Genomic DNA, 27,200 nt, shown 5'->3' with positions numbered 1-27,200 from the left:
TTGTATAAGGAGGCTTCTGGTCAGAGCCACCAGGCCTGCAGGAACATGCCCCCATTGGGGGAAGGATGCCGTCCAGATGGTACAGGAGCTGACCTGAACAGATCCAGCATAGCAAACCAGATTCTTTGACCTGTGTTGCTCATTTTTTTCAATGTCAAGATCTTGTCCAATGGCTAGGAAGACTCTGAAGACCGGGAATGGCAGTGAGACTCTGAATGGTCCTGCGCATGGGATCATTTCCTCAAGGAAGAAAGGGACTTCTTCATATGGTGCTATTTGCGCTTTTTGTGGAAGCATTTTTTGAAGATCATTTCCTGACATACGACTTACCCGTGAGCAAGTTCACTTTGTCGTCTCCCTGCTGGCCTTTGGGAGCACTGAAACCCAAGAATTGCAGGCTGCGGCCTCGTACCCCAATCCCTGACACCACATGTAGATGTCATGTTGTATCCGATTGGCAGATCATGTTCCAGCATCTGAAAAAAGCATTGGAACATGAAACATTTGGAGGAGATATTTAAACTAGTAGCTGTTGAAATGCTGTGGAATTTTATCTGTGAGACACCAAGAGAGAGTGTTCTGAATATGCTTTGCTGAGATGCAGAATAGAGGGAATGGACACCAGCATGCATATTGTTGCTAAATATACTCTGTTGTCGTCTTATCTGTTTGAAGCCTTAGGGTTTGAAAAGGTGGCACTAGAGAGATATGCCTGAGAAAGATTTTCCGGGCTGGCATGAAGCTTGGAAGGATAATCCATAAGGTCAGGAATCTGCAGAAAGATGTATCCATCAGAACAGCATTGTCAGAATATCATCTGGGATAAATATTGTGTTCTAAATATTGTTTATAAAAATACTGCCCAATGAAGTTAATAATAGAAATCTACACCTGGTCGGACACTATTTTTGAAAACGACATTTAGAGAAAGATATTTATTTCATAGGATATTTCTGTATGTGATATTCTGACATACACCCCACTGTAGAGGTCATCGAATGAGGTTGGGAGCATGCCCACTGGCATATTCATGATGATGGCATGTTCAGCTGCATCCCTCTCTCTCTTCCTGACCCAGTGTAAAGCCTGGGGGGTCATTGGGTGTGAAGTGAGTGAGATGATAATGGTCATGCGCCTCCCTGCCAGTCAATAGTGCATCCTGTGTGGTTTCAACAAACTGCTGAAAAGCATCAGCGCACTGACATCACATGTGGTGTGGTCATCAGGCCATGTCACAAGATACCCTCTCTCCACCCTCATGGTATATCTGCATGGTGCTACTAACAGCTGAGTCTTTCCTTGAGGCAGGCATACAGCCTAGCTTACCTTCATGAGCAGATTACCATCAAACACAACAATAGCATGTTGTCACTACTAAGAGAGTAAGGCTGCACCATTTCATCACCTGGGGCCCTATTACACATAGGGTGCACTTTCCCTGTTTGCACCACGGCGCATCTTAAAGCAGGTGCACCGGGTGCAAAGAAGGAAAGTGCTCCCTATTACATTGAATGCGCTGCCACCAGGACAGGCGTGAAGTGGTGCTGCCCTGGGGCAATGCATTCAAGTGAAAAACTGTGTTGAAGCAGCCGCTTTGTGTTTCACTGTACAGGCAGCAACCCGCCTGCACTTTAAAGAGAGGAGAGAGATCCCCTTGCAGGCGGGTGTAGCGAGTGACTGCACCTGCCTACAAGGAGTTGTCTCGAGGGTCCATAGGACTCTTCTCCCCCCTCCAGAGGGCTGCCATCAGGAGGCGCACTCACAAATCGCCAGGTTTTAGGTGCCACACTCTCGGTGCGCTTCCTGATGCCCCCGGATCTATAATACGGTGCGGGCACAGAGGCAATGGGATTTCCTCATTTGCATGGGGCCACGACCCCATGCAAATGGTCGAACACGCTCTGGTGTGCCAGCGCTATCTGTACAAGTGTCTGCAGCCCTTTCTGTAATACCAAAGTGCTCCGGGGGCACACAAGGCCAGTGCGCATGCCTGATTCGCCCCAGGGCACTTTCCATAAAACGGGCCCTTATAGCACCAGCAGCTACCTAGAGCATGGCAGGTGCCACACTGGGGCTCAGTTCTCCGCATCAAACAAGGGAGGAGCAATGACTGCCAGTTATATTTGGATAATCAAAACATTAGGGGTTGGGTTTTAGCGAGCATTAATATAGTTAGGGGTGATTCTACCACGCTATCTACTATAATGAGTCCCATCTATGGCTTTTATACAGTTGTACTCCTGCTGGTTCTATTGTTATAATTAATATTAATATTTAATTGGTGTCATGTACCCTTTGACCCCCTTGAACAAGTTCTGATAGACTATACAGATACTTGCTGGCATTTAACCTCAAGCTTTAAGTTCAGCCCTAATTCTCTGTCAGGTGTGTACTATAAGTGTATGGTGGGGTATAGGTTTTCGTTCAGGTCCAGTGTGGGCCATTGAGCAGGCTGCGGCCTGGGTTGCGTCAGTCTACCCGATCCCACCACAATGAGATGGCATGGGCATGCCCCCGGCCCAATAACCATGCACACGCCTCTATTGTGATTCTTGCAGGCAGACACAGCCTGTGGACACAGGCAACCATGTTTATTCCTGGAGGTGAGCCCACTGAGGAGGGCACAGACCATTCCATGTGTACCTGCAGATGGAAATCGTTTATGTTTTTCAATTGCAGGTTAGAAGGCTCCACCAAGTATGTGAACTTCACCGTTGGAAACAAAGAGATTAAATCTGTGAAGCATTCCTACAAGGTGAGGAGTGCCCTGGCCTGCTGCCATTCCCAAATTCTAACACAGCTCAGCTGCAGTTTATATATGTGTCTGTTTTCCCTGCTTAGCATCCTCTGTCTCTGCTGTCCTTGAATCCTGTTTCTGCCCTCCCTGTCCAAACAGCCTCTGTTTCTTTTGACCCGGTACTAGTATCCTCCAGTTCCCAGCATCATTTTCTCCTCTCCCAGCATCTTCTGCTTCTGTTGCTCCTGTCCCACCACCCCTTTCTGCTTTTAATGTCCTCGCATCCCCTGCTACCTTTGTCTGTCCATACATAGACTTTATTTTTCTTTGCAATAACATAAAGCAACAAGGAGATTTTGCAAAGACAAATTTGACTTGAAAAAACTAAGGGCCTGATCACGATGCTGGTCAGACTGACTTGCGCAGTCCAGTGAAAGGCGGTCGGATACTTCCTGGCCTCGGCGGTCGAAAACCGCCCACGAAAACGGCGGTCGGACGGTCCAGCCAACCAGCATTGTAATCAGGTCCTAAGTCACAAACAAAAAATGCAAATTCTACTAGGTGAAAACTATGAGATGGAAAAAATGTTGCTAAATGTTGGTATCTTACAACAGTATAAGGCACCCAATAGCCCAGAGTCATGGAAAAATTCTTGGCATTGATGGAACCAAAAGACTGTCACTCATTATTTGAACCCAACACAATCGAAAAATGACATTCTTTCTTTTGTATATAGTGTACAAATTAAATCTAATGAGTACACAAATGCATGTATGTTCAGTCATGTTAATCAGTGCTTGAACATCCTATGTCCCAGAACCCCCTGCTTTTACTGTCCTTGCTCTAACATTCTTTGCACCTTACACCCTTTTGTTTTTGCCTTTGCATCCTAAGTTTTTGCTGTTACTGCCAGAGAATCCTTTGCTTCTATTGTCTCTGTCCCCGGATCCTTTGCTTGTAGGGTTGCCACTGGTCCACTACTTCTGCTTCTGTGCCCCAGCATCCTCTGCTTTTACTATTTATTTCCCATCATCCTATGTATTTACTGTGTGCATCCAGTACCCTTTGCTTCTATTTTCTCCTCTCCGCCATCCTCCGCTTCCGTTGTCTCTAGATCGGCCTCTGCCCTGTTCCACCATTCGCAGCTTCTATTCTCTTTCCTAATAACCTCTTCTTCGATTATGGTCCTCCATCCTCAGCTGCTACTGTTGCTGCTCCTCAATGTTCCTGCTTCTACCATCACTGTCCCAACATTCCCTGCTTCCCGAGTCTGTACAACATTTGCTGCTTCCACTCTCAGTCCAAACCAGAGAGTTAAAATGAAATGATGAAACAGAAAGCAGGTTTCTGGTGTGAACTGGGCAGGGTTGGACTGAAGTATACAAAAAAGCAATGGATGGAATGTTTGATTTAATGTCAGCCATTGATAATGACTTGATAATACATCCCAGTCCATCATTAGTTTGCACACCATGCCATCTCAGTTTGGACCGAGCCATATGCAAATCCATCTTGAGTCTGCTTCGGTGGGAACAGTCCAGCCCGAACTGCCAGGCCTGGTCCATCCTGAACTCAAACACAAACAACCCAAGACTGGTTTCACCCTTATCAGGGCTCTTCTGTCTGATACCGTTGGTGCCCATGCCCACATCTGGGTATACCCATCCCACTTAGAGCATCGCATTGAAATATACAAAAAAGTGATTGACGAATGCTTGAATTAATCTCAGCCATTGGTAATTACTCAGGCCCGCTTCCCAGTCCATAGTTATTTTACACCTAATGCCACCTCAGTTTAGACCCAGCCACATGCAAATCAGTCTTGACCCTGCCTAAATAGGAAGAGTCCTTCCCGAACTGTCTGGCAAGGCCCTCCCTAAATGGGGACAAAAGCATTTCTTTCCTCTTGTCAGGAGGAGGCCACACCTCCTCCCACAAAAAGGCCTTTTGTTCCCCTTTCCTGGGAGTAATTCACACCTCCTGGCAGGAGAGCAGCAGGCTGTTTGAGGTGACAACTGCTGTAGTTAAACAGAAACGGCTACTAGAACTTAGGGGCAAAAAAGTGGTGACTTTCTAAAGTCACATTTATTATACGAATTTCAATAAATCCGATTTCAGAGCTGTCTTGAGTTTAATGCAAAAATTAATTTGATACCTTGAAATGCTACGTTTGGTGGTCCCAAATGGAAGTTAGCACTTAGCAGTGTAACTCATGTTAGCCAATAGGACTATCAGCCTTGCTACATTGAAAACAACAGTGGTGAGTTTTCACTGTCAGGACATGTAAAGCATAAAAGAAGCATGTACTTTTTTTTATTATTCTGCACCCCTACTTATAGGTTTCTAAGGCCTGCCTTAAGGGTGACATAAATATTAAAAAGGAGAGTTTTGGACTTGGCGAAAGGGTTTATTTTGGCATGTCGGGTTGGCAGTTTAAAAGCCGCCCGACTAGGATCCAGTGGAAGACCTAGAGTCATATTATCATATTTTCGCTGCAGTGGTGGAGCAATAAGTGTTGCAGGCCACTAATGACATTTAACATAAGAGTCCTGGGTACACTTTGTACCATATACAAGGCACTTATAGGAAATGTTAAATATGCCAATCAGGTGTTAGAAGTGCTTCAAATAGAAATTTGCACGTGCTGGTACTCATTATCTATAGTGCCTGCTTGCTTCTGAAAAGTGCTGGTACTCTACCATTAACTGTATTGTAGCAGTGCTGAGAAGTGCAGGTACTCAGTACCAGACAGTACCTTCCCATTGAAAGCACAGGGTGTTAGCCAATTGTCCAATCATGGGCATGAGCACATGCATTGGGGCCCTGTCAGCAGGGATCAGTGCACTTCAGAGTTGAAAAACCAACAGCATGAGTCCATAAATTTGGTGGATGTCCATACAAAAAGAGGCACTTCTTGACAATGTCACAATACGTACTGTAGTCCACAAGTGGCATCTAATATTACATGCATTGGATGTACTCCTGCCCCATATATTTCGGCCTTGTAGGAAAGTTCTATGTGCCAATCAGGTTTTAAGCCAATTTTGACATGTTTCTGGGGGTCAGAGCACATACACTGGGCACTGGATAGCAGTATCCCAGTTCAAGCTTACCAGCAGGTGAGTCTCACAAATAACTGGGGGGAAGCAGCCTATAAAGGTTCACTTTGCAACATCATACCTTGACAAGAGCAGATAATCACTGCTTTTGGCCCTCTGCCATGCACTTGAATGGCTTCAATAAACCTTTGGGTTTGTACAAAAACCTCTGGGTTGACAGAGTGAGCAAACTGGTGACTACCAACCAGTAGCTCCATGGATGGCGCTTACGTGAGGCACTTTCTGACTCACCTCACAATTTGTCTTTGTAACTGTTAATGTGCCCATTTTGAGACCGTTCGCTGATGAGCCGGTGACCTTATATGGGTGGTTGATTAGCAATGATTAACACATACGGGTGGGCATGACTAAATAAATTAGCGTAGCCTTACCAAGGAGCGAGATGTGATACCCATTTAATGGAAACTAGAGATATGTGATATGTGTTTTAATAACTAGGCTTTTCTGTTGTGAATGTCAAGTTTTATACCAGTCCATCAAAGGGGAGGCAGTGCAAAGGGGAGGCAATAACATTTTCAACTGCTTATAACTTTAGTCCTGTTTGATGACTGCTTCAAATGTGGCAGGCAGTTACCAATTTACACCCAGTGCAGGTATTTTAGATTTTAGCATTGATCGAATTGGAGGTGAGAGGGATGATTTAAAAGGGGGAGGGAAAAAGTGTTCATCTGCTAATATAATTGTCACTGTTTGACAAGGCCACTCTATCTTGGGCAGATGTTTAGGGTGGTTAGCTTCTGTGGGTTATGTCAAGATTTAACCAGATCTGCTAGGGTGGGCAAGATAAATGGGAGGGCAATTAGGGTTTCCCTCACTAATAACTGTGATGCTGTTCAAATTATTCTGCAACCTCCACTGCACACAGCCGAAGGTGGTTGAGCACAGGGACTGGCCGAAGGCTCTACACAATGCAGAATGGGTGCATGAAATACACAGTGGGGCCCTACAGCCATTTTCAACAGCGCACAGCTGAAGACCGTGTGCAGCATAGGTTGAGAGGCCACAGTGGGGTGGGCGCAGGCCCAGCGGAAGGCGCTTTGAACACAGCCAAATGCTGTGCATGGTGGTGTTGAAAATGAAGTCAATCATTAAAACATTCAGGTAAAAGCTGTGGTATGTTTGAGGCTGAAACGCGTAAACAATTGAAATTCACCAGCTATGGTGAAGAATGGATACTATACGTGCCATAACTCGCATACGTTATGTTGTTCTCCAGTTAAGTCTTTTGTATATTGGTAGTCGACCATGAGTTATGCCGTGTGTTGTGTATGTTCTTAAAAAATATTTCAGTGATTTTACACACTTGAACCTCACAGATAATTCAGTTTCTTTATGTTTTTTAATAAATATATATATGATATATATATATATGCACATATATATATATATATACACAAACATACAAACATACACACACGCGTATATTGTGCTAAATATTATATATGCATGAGGAGCAAGGATAGGTGGTAACACTAAAAGAGGTGTAAACTAAGCACTCAAGTAGGTGTAAATTGCTCATGTCATAGTTGTATTCAGATTTACTAAGAATGGTAATTTTTACTATAAGCACACATGGAATAAGTCCTGGTTTTAAGAATATTTTTATAAATATTGTATTTAATAAAACAAAAGCCATAGGAGAGAAAGTGAAAGCCAAGGTGCTCTTTGAATGGCGAACTTCCAATTTAGTGTGAAAAAAATCAGAAACAGAAATGTATGTAACGACCAAACCAAACACATGTATGAAATTATGTGTATGTTTATTTGTTTATTCTCTTAGCTTCTTCCTATCATCCACTGCTTCCTATCACTTTATCCCAGTGTCTCTGCTTTTAGTGTTTTTATTAGTGCCCTCTCTGATTCTATCTTTGCTTAGATCCTTTCCTCCTTATGTCTCACCCTGAATATCCTCGCTTTCTATTATCTCCAGTGGTGGTCTGCGTCTAATGCCTCTGTGTTTTTAATGTCCTCTTTCAGGTGTTCACGATGGAGCCGAAATCTCTGCTGCCTCGGGTGACAGTAACTATCGCAGTGCCGGTGCAGTTCACCACAGAATTGTGGTGGAACGTGGAAAACGTCACAGCTGTAAGTTTAGCTCAAGCCTCCCAGCTTTGTTCCTGTTTTTCCTCCACTACCAGCAAGACACTGGTGCGGGGCTTCTCCTGGGTGGCATCTTTTTAGGTCTCGCCTGATCCAGCGCATGCGCTGGTCTGGCGAGACTTTTTGAGAGGGCTCCAAAAAGTGCTACCAGGCCAGCCTAGACCTAGAGTGCATGCGCGCGCGCAGCGCTTGGCCGTGATTACTTTCACTTTCACGGCTGCACGGCCGCTTGGCATAGCCAATAGGTCTCGCTTTTGAGACCTTATAAGTATTTAGTTATGCAACTGTTGCATGGCTAAACACTTATAAGGTCCCGAAGGCGAGACCTATTGGCTATGCCAATGCTTGTTTGGACTTTGGCCCTCATTTTTCTAACTCCTATCCCTGGAAGGGGCATTTTTCTTTTGATTTCCTTCATTTCTTATTGGTTTAAGAACCTGTCTTCCTCTCCCACAAACATCTCTGAAGACCAGCTTTGAGCAATGTCTTTGGTGAAGCAGGTTCTTCTCTCAGCTGATCCACAAAGGCGTGTGTCTGGTTTGAGGAATTTTAATCCTGTGAGTTTGGGGAATTTTTAGCCTATGAGTTTGGGGAATTTTTATCCTATGAGTCTCTGTCCTTTCTAAGCATGAACGCCTTCGAGTCTGGTGAAGCAGGCAACCAATTGAAGCCAGATATGTTTACCTCAGACGAAAGCTCTTGCAATTTAATATTAATAAAACGGCTTGCATCTCGCTGGGGTGGATTAGGTTCCAAAGTTCTCCCACTGAAGGTTGCGCCTGCTTCTTGCAGCGGGAGCATGTGCATTGAAAGCTCCCAAAAATCGAAACCTCTTGCTGGTGCACCAAACCCATAGCAGACAGAGAGGAAGGAATGTTACAAACATTGATTTTGCTCGCAATAAGAGGCTTGGAGGTTTCTTCTCCAGACATTCCTTTCTCTAAGCACCACAACAAGCAAAGGAATAAAGAGAGAAGCAGGAAGAGAAAAGGAGAATGGGAGGTGAATAGCACCAGTTACCTTCTCCACTTCAACCTCTCAGTCCTACTGTAGGTGGAGTATAATTGAGGCTTGAGTCTCAACCCTCTCAGTGAATTACTGTTCCCCTTGTGTCCTTATTTTCTTCACCTCGGATTCCATCATTTTTTGCCTGAGAAGTGAAGAACTGCTGAATTTTCTTCCATGCATGCTATTTTCTTCCTCCTCTAATATTCTTTAATAATCTGCAGGTCCCGAGATCTCTTCTGTAACGTGTATAACAACAGCCTAAACACAAGTCATTTTTTCCTTCATTGCCCCCATTTGCTAAATTGGCTTCTGACAGTACATTTCCACTGGTATCCGAAGTAAACACAGGAGCATCTCTCTCTACAGTACCACAGGAGGTCACTGAATTACTGTAAATATAAATACTGTTTGAATCATTCATTTAATATGTTGCTAATGCAACTCATAATGAGGACACCTGCTCTTTAATCTGATTTGTCAACAGTATCACGACTGGTTCTCCACTGGCAGAACATACTGCTCTATGGGAGACTTCAACCAAAATGGCGCAGGCAAGCACAGGTACCAGCTCTTTGGGTAGCATAGCATATGATCAGCCTCACCCTTTGTTAAGTTATTTGTGTAGCGTACAACTCACCCGGGAAGATATCTTGGTGCCGAAGCAGGAGCTGTATGGGCCGAGCCAGGGTTGAAGCTAAGTAATAAGTCAGAATTTCAGTTTCTTTCAAAATTCAAGAACTGAGGAGGTAGTCCTGTTTTGCAGGGAATGGTCATTCCAGGCTTTAGGAGCGAGGTAGGAGGAGGCATGATGACCGGGTATTGTTCTGTGTATTGGCGGAGGATATGGAAGTAGGACTCTGGCTTGACGGAGGTGTCTGGTAGATTTATGGAAGTTTATGCAGTTGTTGAGCTATGTGGAGCCAATGTTGTTGGGGTGAATTTGGTGTCACCTTCTCACTAGTTCATTTCATTTGAAGTCCAATAACAGCCATTCGCAGATAACATTTGCACTGCAAAAGCTTTCCATAACCACAGAGTGCTAAATGCCACGTTATGTTAGAAATTATGTCAGGCACATATCTTGGCCATTTAAAAAACACTGTTAAAATGATATCTACGCAAATAAGGCTGTGCGCCTACACTGCAGGCTAGAGTTTATACTAACAGGGTGATCTTTTACGCCTTCTACACAAAAAGAAGAATCAGTCGGCCCCCATTCTTGTTGTGAGCACTTGTCCTGCTTTATGAGGAAGATATGGGGCATCTCTATGTCTATAGATGCAAATTACATGTGGTGTATAGTACGTTAGGGTGGGTCGCTTACAGCCTGTGGAATTTTCCCCAGATGAAATTTTCAGGTTCTGAAATGTTTCCCACACATACACCAGTGATCTGTTCTGATTACTGATAGTCATAGTTCAGACACCCTCAATCTTATCAGATATTCACACTTTTTTAAAGGGTCCGCCACCACCACCAGGCCACTCTCTGCCCTCCAATCTGCCACCAGCCCATTACGATACCAAAGGGGATAATGAACGGAGTGTTTGAGCAAATCAAACACTCATCCCCAGTCAACTGATCTGGGTTTAATCCATCATCATTCTTTAGCGCACTCCACCACCCCAGTTCAGACATGGCCATATGCAAATCAGTCTAAGCCTGTGCCTCATGGGAACAGTCCAGCCCGAACTGCCGAGCCATGTCTTCACTGGACCAGAAACAAGCATCCTGGGGCCGGTTTCGGGTTCATAACCCTCATCAGCCAGGCTATCTTGAATCCAGTGGCAAAGTGAGCAAGGGACCCACGTCTGGGCATACCCTGCCAACTTAGGGCGAACAAAGCAATACCAAAGGGGATAATGGACGGAGCAAGTGGCCTGGTTGTGGTGTCGGACCCTTGAAGAAAGTGTGACTACAAGGTGACGCTCCCACTCCTATCCCAGTTTTGGAATGTCTTTGGTGAAACTCGGGTACTTCCTGAGAATGTTTCTGGCATTATCAAGTATGGCTAGAATTTGATTCTCTATCCCTATTCAATCATAGAGGAAGGAGGGGGTTAACTAGGGGAGTTATCACTGGGATCTTTATCCTGACTAAGGCCAACAACCCTGAGGGGCGGTTGAAAGGCCGAAACATGTTGATACACACAATATTTAGGGGCACAGGGTACTAATAATCCAGATATACCCCGACTGACATTTGTAAACCCTGCCAAGAGGGTCTCAGAATAAAATTAGGTGGCACTATATAGTGTGTGAGGGCAGTCTTAATATCATTGAGAGCTTCCCATGAAGAAGTGAGGCTGAGTTGATTTTCCTCTTCCCTTTTTTTTGGTGTGAGTTATATGTGTATTAATGGAGGACAAAGGGAAGGGTTGTACCTCTCACCCTTCTTCAAGTGTGTATAGATACTTCTAATAGGCTCAGACTCTGCCTTGGAGCTTCAACCATCAGCTTAATTTGTAATCCACTCCTCTCACTACTGAGTCTCAGTGTCCACCTCCTTGGGTGTTCCCTGGGTACCGTGACTCTCTCTCTCCATCCTCTGCCCACTAGCTGAGGCACCAGGGACAATCATGACTTCCAGTGCTCTAGGTGGGGGATCCAGTAGGCATCTGTGCTGCTGCTGGGTTCCAGGGACGATGGTCCTATGTAGCCACATGTCAAACAGTGCCATGTTCATGCCATAAGGCATGTAATTCGACCTTCTGGAACTTATATTGACCTCCTGAAAACCAGGCTTCTGATAGGGTAAAGCCGCCGCATAATGTTTTCCATTGCTGCTCCACAGGTGAGGCGCTCTATCTTGGCCATGGTGCTTTTTTCTCATGATTCTTGTTGGGGATAGGCTCATGTTGAAGAAGTTACTTAATCACTATTATGGAATTGTTATTGAAGCCATAAACAGACCATCCTCCCCTTTGATGGTGGCATCAGGCATCAGGATGGGTGGCATCAGGCATCAGGATGGAAATTCATGTTGAGTCGGGATCCTATAGTTTCTTCAAAATGAACTGGAACAGTACAGAATGTGATGCATCACTGCAGTTTCTAATTAATCTCTGGTAAGCTGTCTTTACTTTTCGACAATATAGTCTCAGCGTCCTTTACACTTCTGACATTCTTTAATGTGAATTATTTGGGAAACAACCGTTACACCGCCTACGTTACAACGCATGCCTTTACCCCGCATGCCGTTGCAACGCAAAAGGCTTGTAGCATGGGGCAGAAGGTGTTGAATTTAACTCCAACACCTTCCCTACTGTTGCACACACTGGAGTTGGAATAGTAAATTATACTATTTTAACTTCCAGCGCACCCCGACAGCAAGTTGGGGTAAAGGTTTGCGTTTCAACAGCATGCGTTGTAACGTCATACAACCAAATGATCTTCTTTCAAATAAAAACTAAAATGAATTTCTACTAATATCCTTCTCAATCCAAATAACTTACTAACATAGCCACTGCTTAAATTATTTTCATTTTTCACTATACTAATTCACCACTAATCCTTTATAGTTTCCTGAGTAGCATGCTATTTGCGGAAAATTCGCTTCGACGCCTCGTCAAGGGTAGTAAGTGATATATAAATGCAATTACATTACACTACGATACAATATAGCCCATAGAAAGCCATGCAAAATGTGTTTTTGAAAAAGGCATTATTAGAAAAATGTTCCTGGATCTGACTCATTGACTATCGTTATGACTTTAGTCAAAATTATCGGAATGGAGATCTAGAATTAAAATTAAATTGTTTTTCTTGCTGTGTTACAGAATGCATAGTCCATCCTATTGATTTCCAATTCACGTCACAATTTAGTCCCATATTATTTAAAATAATTAATTTACCCCCGGCGGTGTCGGCCTGGAAAGAACACATGGACTGGTGCATGTTTCGAGAAAAGGTGGTGTATGTGGCGAGGGGTAAGCCTGGGACATGGGTGAAAGTATGGGGCCCCTGGAACGCCTATCGCGGGGGTATCTGCGCGCCGCCACTGCTGCCTGCTGCCTCACCAGCCCCGTCCCCTTAGCTGACTCCTTCCCCCAGCCCCGGGCACAGGGTTCCCCCAGTCCTTGCTCTGTTCCCCTTCCCCTCTTTAGACTCCTGTGGATACTTGGGGTTCCCCATTCGGGGAGCACGTGCTGCTACTGTCGATTGCTGGTTGCCTTGTGGGTGTGATTTTTTCTTGTTGTTTGTATAAAATGAAACCGTATTGTGGGGTCTGACTGATATGGCCCACGGCATTGATACCTCCTGATTATGCTCCTCTGCAACACCAAGTGTTTTATGAACGTATGTCATATGCTCCTGACATCCTAGCGGCCGGCCGGAAGGTTGTAGGCCCATACCTATATATCCTTGAGATTTGTAATAAACGGTTTCAAAAAAAAAAAAAAAAAATTTATTTCAAAGTTGGTTCTGTGTTTTTAAAATATTACCAACGAAAATTATAGCTGTAAGGTTTTACAGTGAATGGTATTGCTGTAAAAAAGTGCCAGTACACACATGTACATTTTTGAGTGTCAGAAATGGTGATTCGTCAATCCCAATTCTTCTGTGGCTGGCTGTCATGCCATGGGTCCCGGATTTACAGGTCCTTTCTCATGGATTTAAGTACCTCGAAGTTTATGTGACAGCCGATGAAACATGGTCCTATGAACAAAATCCTGCGTCGCAGTCAGCTCGCCTCGTACTAGTTGTTAAGTTTTCGTCCACTTTACCTTTATCTTTTGGGAAGATTTGCCATCTTCAAGATGGTCTTCCTCCCACACCTCCTTTTTCAACTGCAGAACCACCCCTTCCAGAAGAAAAATGGCTTCTTTAAGAGCGTCAATGCACAGATTAGGTCACTGCTTTTGAAGGGCACTTATCAGCAGCAAGCTCGACTACTGCAACGCACTTTACGCCGGCACGATCCAAAAGAAATTGGAGCGCATTCAGGACGCCTCCGCCAGACTTATCCTGGACATCCTCACCTTCAAGCTCCTCACGCACGCCTACAAGGCCCTGCACAAACCTGGACCCAAATACCTCAACCACTGCCTCTTCTTTTACACGCTGACCAGACACCTCCGCTCTGCCCATCTGGCTCTGGTCACTATCCCATGGATCTACAAGACATCAGCTGGATGAAGATCCTTCTACCTAGCTGCGAAAATCTGGAACTCCCTACCTCTGCACCTCAGGCAATCACCATCACTGCGTCAATTTAGGAACGACCTCAAGACCTGGCTCTTCGACTGAACTGCAGAACCGCCCCACCCCCATCCTGTGCCGTGAGACCCTTACATGTGAGTATATCAAAGGAGGAACAAGGGCACCCAAAGGAATTAGACAGGGACCTTGGGTAGATACGTATTGCAGGAAACAGTGGTCCCTGAAACCAAACGATAGAGCAAAAAAATGAATATAGTCAAAATTGAAACTATATTATAGCCAATGTCCAGCCGGGCATGGCAACTTTAATAAGTAGAAATTCTTGACAGTAAACAAGGAAATGTAAGTAGAAATTCGGTGGGACACAAGCCTGTATCCTATGACTTACATACCAAGTAGACAGAAAATGACAAAACACATTCAGGCAATTGCAGTGATGTTTCTTTGAGAAATAATGAATAGCGAAACATCTGATATTCAGATTGCCACCTTCACACTATATTACATACAGCAATATTTAAGGTGTAGGGTGGGCAACAGAGTCGACGGCGTTTCGATCCTTATGAGAGAGATACAGGATCATCATCAGGACTAAATTAGTTAAATTGCCCTTATTTAGAATGCCTGAGTAAACATCGGACATAAGGCAAACGTACAACCAACATAAATATGGGAAAAACAATGAAAATAATAAAGGGGAGGGAAGGGAAAAAGGAAAATAATAATCAATCGATTTGTAATTACATATAAACATTACATTTCGCATCAAAAAGGTACTACGTCAGATCAAGTGCTCGTTCAAGTGTGCATTCCTATGCAGAAGTGACATCGCAAGCAGTTGTTTAATGGCAACTAATGTCTAAACAGAAATACGGAAATAGACGATTTTAAAGGTTAGGTTAAAAAATGTAAAAGACATCATGTGGTTTAATAATCACTAGTTGCGCAGTACGATGTGGACCTGTGAGGCGCACGAGGACGCTAAGTGATGAAGCCTGTAGAATCCGAAGGGTCAAAGGAGGGGTGGCGGGGAACGAAGGTGAGGAGGGGGTAAGTGGATAGGGGATTACCTCATGTTGCCATGGAGGCAACGGAGAAGATGCCGATTCAAGATAAGGTAACGTTGAGTTAAGGATACGAGTTTACGGTAGGACAATGCCTGTGAATAAATGGAAAACATAAGAAGGGCGAAATGTAGTAGTGAATGCGTAGGGCGTGCCGTGAATGAAGGGCTTACCTACGGACAATTCTTCCGGGAGGAAGGACACGGATTGGTCTAGTGAAAGAAAGTGAAAGAAATAAATAAGGATCCAAGTGTAAGGAGCGGGACATCTGGATTGCGAGTGCGTGGTGGGAGGGCTTACCTCAATCAACTTGCACAAATGGGTTCCGTGGCCATGCAGTGTGTACGGACGATGCCGGATCAACTGTGGGGGCAGATAGGTGAAGCTACCTAATGTAGGTGTTTCAGGTCATGTGGGTGGTCACATGGTGTATCATGTGACCAGGGAGCAACGCCGTGCGAGTGTGAAGGCAAATGTCGGCGGAACCAAGGCGCCATGTTGGAAGGGTAATTGAATAATGAGAAAAGTGGCCAGCGGGTAGCGGGACGAGTGGAAAAGAGGAGGGATTCAGTGAGAAAGTGAATGGTAAACGCAAATCGCATATTACAAAGAATTTACAATATGTACATACATATAAATAAAACATGTGATTTATGTGGAACAATAACCATCAGACATCCAGTGATGGGAAACGATTACCATTAATCACGGAGCCTGGTGTGGAACCCACGGGGGTGTGACCTAGAGTAGGTATTAGTCATTGATCAGAAAATTGTAGAGTGAAAATGAATCCAAAAAAGTTCATAGTAAAGAGGTCCAGTCCTCAAGGCGATTCAGCCCACTGTGTATGCTTCCTGTTTTGAGAATCCATTTCAATTCCTCTTTGTTTAACAGTTGGGCGAGATCAGCGCCCCTGGGTGGGATCTTCACTACAGAGATTACTGTCCAAAGAACACCACTATATACCTTACAATATCTCACTGGCAGAAAAATCAGCACTTCAGACTCTTAAGAATAACAACACGATAGTCATCAAACCTGCTGATAAAGGGGGAGGGATAGTACTCCAGGAAACCATTACCTACAAAAACGAAATATTAAGACAGCTAGGGAATACAGATCACTACTGTAGACTACCCACTAACCCCACTAATGAACTCAAACAAATGATCCAGCAAACCACCAAATCTGGCCTAGACGAAGGTTTCCTTTCTAAACTCGAATACCAGTTTTTGAATGCTAAGGCCCCTCGGATACCAGTTATTTACACCCTACCCAAAATCCACAAAGACACTGAACACCCCCCTGGACGCCCTATCGTCTCCGGTTGCGGCTCCATTCTAGAGCCATTGGGCTTGTATGTAGATTTTTTCATAAAGGAGTTCGTCCCATCCACACCATATTATGTCAGAGACAGCATGCAGATGATTACATTGGTAGAAAACCAGAGTTTTGATCCCTCTACAGATACACTCTGCACTCTCGATGTGGAGTCTCTTTACACTAACATCCCCCAACGAGATGCATTGCTCGTTATTGAAGAAACTTTAGAGACACGCATCAGACCACACGCAGTTCCAACTATTTTTATTTTGCAACTTCTTGAGATCTGCCTGACCAGGAATTTCTTTTTGTTTGACGGGCATTACTATCAGCAGACTAAAGGAACATCGATGGGGGCAGTTTTTGCCCCAAATCTGGCGATCCTTTACATGAATGCTCTGGAGACGAACTGTATACTGGTCCCACTCAATCCTTTTTTCTCTGCCCTGTCACACTGGAAACGATACATAGACGATATTTTCCTTATTTGGCATGACACCCAGGTAATGCTCGAAAATTTCCTTCATTGGCTGAACAACAACTGTGGTGGTTTGAAATTTACACTCACACACAACAAAATTTCCATTCCTTTTCTTGACCTCAATATAATTCACAGAGACGGATTTCTGGTCACTAGCCTGTTCAGAAAACCAACTGAGCGCAATACTCTGTTGAAATACAGCAGCAATCATCCCAGAGCTCTCAGAGACTCTCTTCCCTATTCTCAGTATCTCCGCATCAAACGCAATTGCACTGTTAAGGAAGATTATTTCAGGGAAGCCAAAGTACTAAGCAACAAACTGACCTCCAGAGGCTATCCCAAAAGACTGATCCGAAACTCCCTCAAAAGAGCCTGGTACTGTCCCAGGGACACTCTCTTGGAACCCAAAAACAAAAAATCAGAGAATCGCATAGTATGCGTTACAACTTTTTCCCTCTCCTCACACAAACTACGAAAAAGCATTCTAAAGCATTGGAGTGTAGTCAATGCTGGAATACTGAACCTAGAGAAACCTCTCTTTGCCTTTAAGAAAAACAAAAACATTAAGGACCACTTGGTCAGAGCAGCTCTCCCCAGCACCACAAACACTGGTACCCTTCATGACCATTGGTCGTTACCCTCTTTGACTGGTCATAATAAATGTGGCAATTGTTCAGTATGTGGTTTTACCAATGACTGCAAGGAATTTGTATATGGTAATATACGTAAACCACTCACACAATTCAGTAATTGTAACACCTGTAATGTGATTTATGCTATCTTATGTCCCTGCGATATGATCTACATAGGTCAGACCACACAAAAAATTCGGGTACGAATCTGCCAACACAGAAGCAGATTAAGATGCAAAACTCCGAACGCTCCATTGGTTGAACATTTTGAGGCCAAGGGCCACTCTGAGAATGAAATACGCTGGACAGTAATCTCTGTAGTGAAGATCCCACCCAGGGGCGCTGATCTCGCCCAACTGTTAAACAAAGAGGAATTGAAATGGATTCTCAAAACAGGAAGCATACACAGTGGGCTGAATCGCCTTGAGGACTGGACCTCTTTACTATGAACTTTTTTGGATTCATTTTCACTCTACAATTTTCTGATCAATGACTAATACCTACTCTAGGTCACACCCCCGTGGGTTCCACACCAGGCTCCGTGATTAATGGTAATCGTTTCCCATCACTGGATGTCTGATGGTTATTGTTCCACATAAATCACATGTTTTATTTATATGTATGTACATATTGTAAATTCTTTGTAATATGCGATTTGCGTTTACCATTCACTTTCTCACTGAATCCCTCCTCTTTTCCACTCGTCCCGCTACCCGCTGGCCACTTTTCTCATTATTCAATTACCCTTCCAACATGGCGCCTTGGTTCCGCCGACATTTGCCTTCACACTCGCACGGCGTTGCTCCCTGGTCACATGATACACCATGTGACCACCCACATGACCTGAAACACCTACATTAGGTAGCTTCACCTATCTGCCCCCACAGTTGATCCGGCATCGTCCGTACACACTGCATGGCCACGGAACCCATTTGTGCAAGTTGATTGAGGTAAGCCCTCCCACCACGCACTCGCAATCCAGATGTCCCGCTCCTTACACTTGGATCCTTATTTCTTTCTTTCACTTTCTTTCACTAGACCAATCCGTGTCCTTCCTCCCGGAAGAATTGTCCGTAGGTAAGCCCTTCATTCACGGCACGCCCTACGCATTCACTACTACATTTCGCCCTTCTTATGTTTTCCATTTATTCACAGGCATTGTCCTACCGTAAACTCGTATCCTTAACTCAACGTTACCTTATCTTGAATCGGCATCTTCTCCGTTGCCTCCATGGCAACATGAGGTAATCCCCTATCCACTTACCCCCTCTTCACCTTCGTTCCCCGCCACCCCTCCTTTGACCCTTCGGATTCTACAGGCTTCTTCACTTAGCGTCCTCGTGCGCCTCACAGGTCCACATCGTACTGCGCAACTAGTGATTATTAAACCACATGATGTCTTTTACATTTTTTAACCTAACCTTTAAAATCGTCTATTTCCGTATTTCTGTTTAGACATTAGTTGCCATTAAACAACTGCTTGCGATGTCACTTCTGCATAGGAATGCACACTTGAACGAGCACTTGATCTGACGTAGTACCTTTTTGATGCAAAATGTAATGTTTATATGTAATTACAAATCGATTGATTATTATTTTCCTTTTTCCCTTCCCTCCCCTTTATTATTTTCATTGTTTTTCCCATATTTATGTTGGTTGTACGTTTGCCTTATGTCCGATGTTTACTCAGGCATTCTAAATAAGGGCAATTTAACTAATTTAGTCCTGATGATGATCCTGTATCTCTCTCATAAGGATCGAAACGCCGTCGACTCTGTTGCCCACCCTACACCTTAAATATTGCTGTATGTAATATAGTGTGAAGGTGGCAATCTGAATATCAGATGTTTCGCTATTCATTATTTCTCAAAGAAACATCACTGCAATTGCCTGAATGTGTTTTGTCATTTTCTGTCTACTTGGTATGTAAGTCATAGGATACAGGCTTGTGTCCCACCGAATTTCTACTTACATTTCCTTGTTTACTGTCAAGAATTTCTACTTATTAAAGTTGCCATGCCCGGCTGGACATTGGCTATAATATAGTTTCAATTTTGACTATATTCATTTTTTTGCTCTATCGTTTGGTTTCAGGGACCACTGTTTCCTGCAATACGTATCTACCCAAGGTCCCTGTCTAATTCCTTTGGGTGCCCTTGTTCCTCCTTTGATATAGCAAGCGCAATCGCTGGATTGCAAGGGCTCATGGTCCTATTCCCCTTCTTGTTTAGATAGTGGGTCACTTTCCTTCCCTACCGACTACCATATCCTTAACTGTCTCCCCTTTTTCCCTCGCATCACTTCGTGTCATGTCAGATCACGCACCTTTATACACCGATGAATACATTAAAAAGATTTTAGAAGGTCCTTCCCTCTTTTCTGACTCCGCCAATGCTCCTCAAGAAACTGGCTCCACATTACCAGAACAATTAGAGAAAACGAAAAAGAAATCAGTCAGGCTACAACTTATGATACGAATGCTCACAGAGTATTTAAAAGCTGATATTATCCCCGCAGGCCTCCAAGTCAGGAACATACCTGGAATTTTCACCGACATTCCCAAATATATCACAAATTTTAGCTACATTAGCACAACGTGCTTTAGGCACTGGATGGTCCTAGGTATCGACATAGCCACAGAGGAACTTAAAAAACTACTTGAAGAGATAACAGATATTGAACGACAAATAACAAGCAACGACACGATTTCTGACAGTAAGCAGCTGTTGGAACAAGTTCAAAAAACAGTGGAAGAATTCTATAGAATAGAACAAAATAAGAAATCTACCAAAGTAAAGAAAGATATTAAGAGCTATTCTACTGAACGTACTTATCCCTATCTCACCAAAGATTTCTACGTTAATCGATCCTATAACAACCAACGCAACAACCGCCCCTGGGGACGTTTCAACAGAGGACAAACTCTAGTTGGATTCTCTGACACTTCTGTAGAATCCTCTGATAGCTCAGACCCAGGCGAAGGGACTAGTAGTGCCAATAGAACACCAGTTAATCCACAACCTTCAACCTCTTTTTTAGGACGTGGCCAGCACGAGCCACCAAGGAGAGGGGTCTGAAACGTGCCCATTGGCAAAACCAACCAGGCGAACGGCAAACCCGACGCAATTACTACCGCTGGTAGACCAATCTGAGCACACGGACACCACCACCTCCCTCACCCAGATACAATCCAATCTCTCACTCCCTATATTCAATCTCACTGAACACCACTTGGATGACTCAGAATTATCGATACTTAGCAAGGGTTTGTCATTCGTACCCATCACAAAAACTAATTTTCTCGAGCTACAAACAGAAGTCTTGAGATTTTTTCGCAAACTGAGATTACACAGCTATTTCCTGCTAAATCCTTTTTCACCGAAAGCACCCAACACTCCTTTGAGGCCTCCTTCCACTTTCTCCCCGTCGGCCAATATGGTCCCACCGGAGATTTCCACCTTTGAAAAATTGGTGTTAAATGACCTGACACAACTGGCCAAAGAACACCACTATATACCTTACAATATCTCACTGGCAGAAAAATCAGCACTTCAGACTCTTAAGAATAACAACACGATAGTCATCAAACCTGCTGATAAAGGGGGAGGGATAGTACTCCAGGAAACCATTACCTACAAAAACGTATATATAAAGACAGCTAGGGAGTACAGATCACTACTGTAGACTACCCACTAACCCCACTAATGAACTCAAACAAATGATCCAGCAAACCACCAAATCTGGCCTAGACGAAGGTTTCCTTTCTAAACTCGAATACCAGTTTTTGAATGCTAAGGCCCCTCGGATACCAGTTATTTACACCCTACCCAAAATCCACAAAGACACTGAACACCCCCCTGGACGCCCTATCGTCTCCGGTTGCGGCTCCATTCTAGAGCCATTGGGCTTGTATGTAGATTTTTTCATAAAGGAGTTCGTCCCATCCACACCATATTATGTCAGAGACAGCATGCAGATGATTACATTGGTAGAAAACCAGAGTTTTGATCCCTCTACAGATACACTCTGCACTCTCGATGTGGAGTCTCTTTACACTAACATCCCCCAACGAGATGCATTGCTCGTTATTGAAGAAACTTTAGAGACACGCATCAGACCACACGCAGTTCCAACTATTTTTATTTTGCAACTTCTTGAGATCTGCCTGACCAGGAATTTCTTTTTGTTTGACGGGCATTACTATCAGCAGACTAAAGGAACATCGATGGGGGCAGTTTTTGCCCCAAATCTGGCGATCCTTTACATGAATGCTCTGGAGACGAACTGTATACTGGTCCCACTCAATCCTTTTTTCTCTGCCCTGTCACACTGGAAACGATACATAGACAATATTTTCCTTATTTGGCATGACACCCAGGTAATGCTCGAAAATTTCCTTCATTGGCTGAACAACAACTGTGGTGGTTTGAAATTTACACTCACACACAACAAAATTTCCATTCCTTTTCTTGACCTCAATATAATTCACAGAGACGGATTTCTGGTCACTAGCCTGTTCAGAAAACCAACTGAGCGCAATACTCTGTTGAAATACAGCAGCAATCATCCCAGAGCTCTCAGAGACTCTCTTCCCTATTCTCAGTATCTCCGCATCAGACGCAATTGCACTCTTAAGGAAGATTATTTCAGGGAAGCCAAAGTACTAAGCAACAAACTGACCTCCAGAGGCTATCCCAAAAGACTGATCCGAAACTCCCTCAAAAGAGCCTGGTACTGTCCCAGGGACACTCTCTTGGAACCCAAAAACAAAAAATCAGAGAATCGCATAGTATGCGTTACAACTTTTTCCCTCTCCTCACACAAACTACGAAAAAGCATTCTAAAGCATTGGAGTGTAGTCAATGCTGGAATACTGAACCTAGAGAAACCTCTCTTTGCCTTTAAGAAAAACAAAAACATTAAGGACCACTTGGTCAGAGCAGCTCTCCCCAGCACCACAAACACTGGTACCCTTCATGACCATTGGTCGTTACCCTCTTTGACTGGTCATAATAAATGTGGCAATTGTTCAGTATGTGGTTTTACCAATGACTGCAAGGAATTTGTATATGGTAATATACGTAAACCACTCACACAATTCAGTAATTGTAACACCTGTAATGTGATTTATGCTATCTTATGTCCCTGCGATATGATCTACATAGGTCAGACCACACAAAAAATTCGGGTACGAATCTGCCAACACAGAAGCAGATTAAGATGCAAAACTCCGAACGCTCCATTGGTTGAACATTTTGAGGCCAAGGGCCACTCTGAGAATGAAATACGCTGGACAGTAATCTCTGTAGTGAAGATCCCACCCAGGGGCGCTGATCTCGCCCAACTGTTAAACAAAGAGGAATTGAAATGGATTCTCAAAACAGGAAGCATACACAGTGGGCTGAATCGCCTTGAGGACTGGACCTCTTTACTATGAACTTTTTTGGATTCATTTTCACTCTACAATTTTCTGATCAATGACTAATACCTACTCTAGGTCACACCCCCGTGGGTTCCACACCAGGCTCCGTGATTAATGGTAATCGTTTCCCATCACTGGATGTCTGATGGTTATTGTTCCACATAAATCACATGTTTTATTTATATGTATGTACATATTGTAAATTCTTTGTAATATGCGATTTGCGTTTACCATTCACTTTCTCACTGAATCCCTCCTCTTTTCCACTCGTCCCGCTACCCGCTGGCCACTTTTCTCATTATTCAATTACCCTTCCAACATGGCGCCTTGGTTCCGCCGACATTTGCCTTCACACTCGCACGGCGTTGCTCCCTGGTCACATGATACACCATGTGACCACCCACATGACCTGAAACACCTACATTAGGTAGCTTCACCTATCTGCCCCCACAGTTGATCCGGCATCGTCCGTACACACTGCATGGCCACGGAACCCATTTGTGCAAGTTGATTGAGGTAAGCCCTCCCACCACGCACTCGCAATCCAGATGTCCCGCTCCTTACACTTGGATCCTTATTTATTTCTTTCACTTTCTTTCACTAGACCAATCCGTGTCCTTCCTCCAGGAATAAATTAAACGTAGGTAAGCCCTTCATTCACGGCACGCCCTACGCATTCACTACTACATTTCGCCCTTCTTATGTTTTCCATTTATTCACAGGCATTGTCCTACCGTAAACTCGTATCCTTAACTCAACGTTACCTTATCTTGAATCGGCATCTTCTCCGTTGCCTCCATGGCAACATGAGGTAATCCCCTATCCACTTACCCCCTCTTCACCTTCGTTCCCCGCCACCCCTCCTTTGACCCTTCGGATTCTACAGGCTTCTTCACTTAGCGTCCTCGTGCGCCTCACAGGTCCACATCGTACTGCGCAACTAGTGATTATTAAACCACATGATGTCTTTTACATTTTTTAACCTAACCTTTAAAATCGTCTATTTCCGTATTTCTGTTTAGACATTAGTTGCCATTAAACAACTGCTTGCGATGTCACTTCTGCATAGGAATGCACACTTGAACGAGCACTTGATCTGACGTAGTACCTTTTTGATGCGAAATGTAATGTTTATATGTAATTACAAATCGATTGATTATTATTTTCCTTTTTCCCTTCCCTCCCCTTTATTATTTTCATTGTTTTTCCCATATTTATGTTGGTTGTACGTTTGCCTTATGTCCGATGTTTACTCAGGCATTCTAAATAAGGGCAATTTAACTAATTTAGTCCTGATGATGATCCTGTATCTCTCTCATAAGGATCGAAACGCCGTCGACTCTGTTGCCCACCCTACACCTTAAATATTGCTGTATGTAATATAGTGTGAAGGTGGCAATCTGAATATCAGATGTTTCGCTATTCATTATTTCTCAAAGAAACATCACTGCAATTGCCTGAATGTGTTTTGTCATTTTCTGTCTACTTGGTATGTAAGTCATAGGATACAGGCTTGTGTCCCACCGAATTTCTACTTACATTTCCTTGTTTACTGTCAAGAATTTCTACTTATTAAAGTTGCCATGCCCGGCTGGACATTGGCTATAATATAGTTTCAATTTTGACTATATTCATTTTTTTGCTCTATCGTTTGGTTTCAGGGACCACTGTTTCCTGCAATACGTATCTACCCAAGGTCCCTGTCTAATTCCTTTGGGTGCCCTTGTTCCTCCTTTGATATAGCAAGCGCAATCGCTGGATTGCAAGGGCTCATGGTCCTATTCCCCTTCTTGTTTAGATAGTGGGTCACTTTCCTTCCCTACCGACTACCATATCCTTAACTGTCTCCCATTTTTCCCTCGCATCACTTCGTGTCATGTCAGATCACGCACCTTTATACACCGATGAATACATTAAAAAGATTTTAGAAGGTCCTTCCCTCTTTTCTGACTCCGCCAATGCTCCTCAAGAAACTGGCTCCACATTACCAGAACAATTAGAGAAAACGAAAAAGAAATCAGTCAGGCTACAACTTATGATACGAATGCTCACAGAGTATTTAAAAGCTGATATTATCCCCGCAGGCCTCCAAGTCAGGAACATACCTGGAATTTTCACCGACATTCCCAAATATATCACAAATTTTAGCTACATTAGCACAACGTGCTCTAGGCACTGGATGGTCCTAGGTATCGACATAGCCACAGAGGAACTTAAAAAACTACTTGAAGAGATAACAGATATTGAACGACAAATAACAAGCAACGACACGATTTCTGACAGTAAGCAGCTGTTGGAACAAGTTCAAAAAACAGTGGAAGAATTCTATAGAATAGAACAAAATAAGAAATCTACCAAAGTAAAGAAAGATATTAAGAGCTATTCTACTGAACGTACTTATCCCTATCTCACCAAAGATTTCTACGTTAATCGATCCTATAACAACCAACGCAACAACCGCCCCTGGGGACGTTTCAACAGAGGACAAACTCTAGTTGGATTCTCTGACACTTCTGTAGAATCCTCTGATAGCTCAGACCCAGGCGAAGGGACTAGTAGTGCCAATAGAACACCAGTTAATCCACAACCTTCAACCTCTTTTTTAGGACGTGGCCAGCACGAGCCACCAAGGAGAGGGGGTCTGAAACGTGCCCATTGGCAAAACCAACCAGGCGAACGGCAAACCCGACGCAATTACTACCGCTGGTAGACCAATCTGAGCACACGGACACCACCACCTCCCTCACCCAGATACAATCCAATCTCTCACTCCCTATATTCAATCTCACTGAACACCACTTGGATGACTCAGAATTATCGATACTTAGCAAGGGTTTGTCATTCGTACCCATCACAAAAACTAATTTTCTCGAGCTACAAACAGAAGTCTTGAGATTTTTTCGCAAACTGAGATTACACAGCTATTTCCTGCTAAATCCTTTTTCACCGAAAGCACCCAACACTCCTTTGAGGCCTCCTTCCACTTTCTCCCCGTCGGCCAATATGGTCCCACCGGAGATTTCCACCTTTGAAAAATTGGTGTTAAATGACCTGACACAACTGGCCAAAGAACACCACTATATACCTTACAATATCTCACTGGCAGAAAAATCAGCACTTCAGACTCTTAAGAATAACAACACGATAGTCATCAAACCTGCTGATAAAGGGGGAGGGATAGTACTCCAGGAAACCATTACCTACAAAAACGAAATATTAAGACAGCTAGGGAATACAGATCACTACTGTAGACTACCCACTAACCCCACTAATGAACTCAAACAAATGATCCAGCAAACCACCAAATCTGGCCTAGACGAAGGTTTCCTTTCTAAACTCGAATACCAGTTTTTGAATGCTAAGGCCCCTCGGATACCAGTTATTTACACCCTACCCAAAATCCACAAAGACACTGAACACCCCCCTGGACGCCTTATCGTCTCCGGTTGCGGCTCCATTCTAGAGCCATTGGGCTTGTATGTAGATTTTTTCATAAAGGAGTTCGTCCCATCCACACCATATTATGTCAGAGACAGCATGCAGATGATTACATTGGTAGAAAACCAGAGTTTTGATCCCTCTACAGATACACTCTGCACTCTCGATGTGGAGTCTCTTTACACTAACATCCCCCAACGAGATGCATTGCTCGTTATTGAAGAAACTTTAGAGACACGCATCAGACCACACGCAGTTCCAACTATTTTTATTTTGCAACTTCTTGAGATCTGCCTGACCAGGAATTTCTTTTTGTTTGACGGGCATTACTATCAGCAGACTAAAGGAACATCGATGGGGGCAGTTTTTGCCCCAAATCTGGCGATCCTTTACATGAATGCTCTGGAGACGAACTGTATACTGGTCCCACTCAATCCTTTTTTCTCTGCCCTGTCACACTGGAAACGATACATAGACGATATTTTCCTTATTTGGCATGACACCCAGGTAATGCTCGAAAATTTCCTTCATTGGCTGAACAACAACTGTGGTGGTTTGAAATTTACACTCACACACAACAAAATTTCCATTCCTTTTCTTGACCTCAATATAATTCACAGAGACGGATTTCTGGTCACTAGCCTGTTCAGAAAACCAACTGAGCGCAATACTCTGTTGAAATACAGCAGCAATCATCCCAGAGCTCTCAGAGAC

The 27,200-nt window shown here is 43.8% G+C and overlaps 1 protein-coding gene across 2 annotated transcripts in view; it reads left to right on the top strand.

The window, feature by feature from the left end:
* ITGAL (integrin subunit alpha L) overlaps positions 1–27,200 on the top strand; it is a 394,734-nt gene that overhangs the window by 341,252 nt on the left and 26,282 nt on the right. The window contains exons 24-25 of one of the 2 annotated variants that reach the window (XM_085618461.1): positions 2,680–2,755; positions 7,834–7,941. In XM_085618461.1, the coding sequence (XP_085474587.1) occupies positions 2,680–2,755; positions 7,834–7,941 (184 nt within the window). The remainder of the gene's footprint in view (positions 1–2,679; positions 2,756–7,833; positions 7,942–27,200) is intronic. The other variant, XR_014966715.1, reaches the window with a different exon arrangement.

This window comes from Triturus cristatus, chromosome 7 (assembly GCF_964204655.1).
Source record: "Triturus cristatus chromosome 7, aTriCri1.1, whole genome shotgun sequence".
NCBI classification, from domain to species: domain Eukaryota; kingdom Metazoa; phylum Chordata; class Amphibia; order Caudata; family Salamandridae; genus Triturus; species Triturus cristatus.
This window is presented reverse-complemented; position numbering and strand designations above follow the sequence as displayed.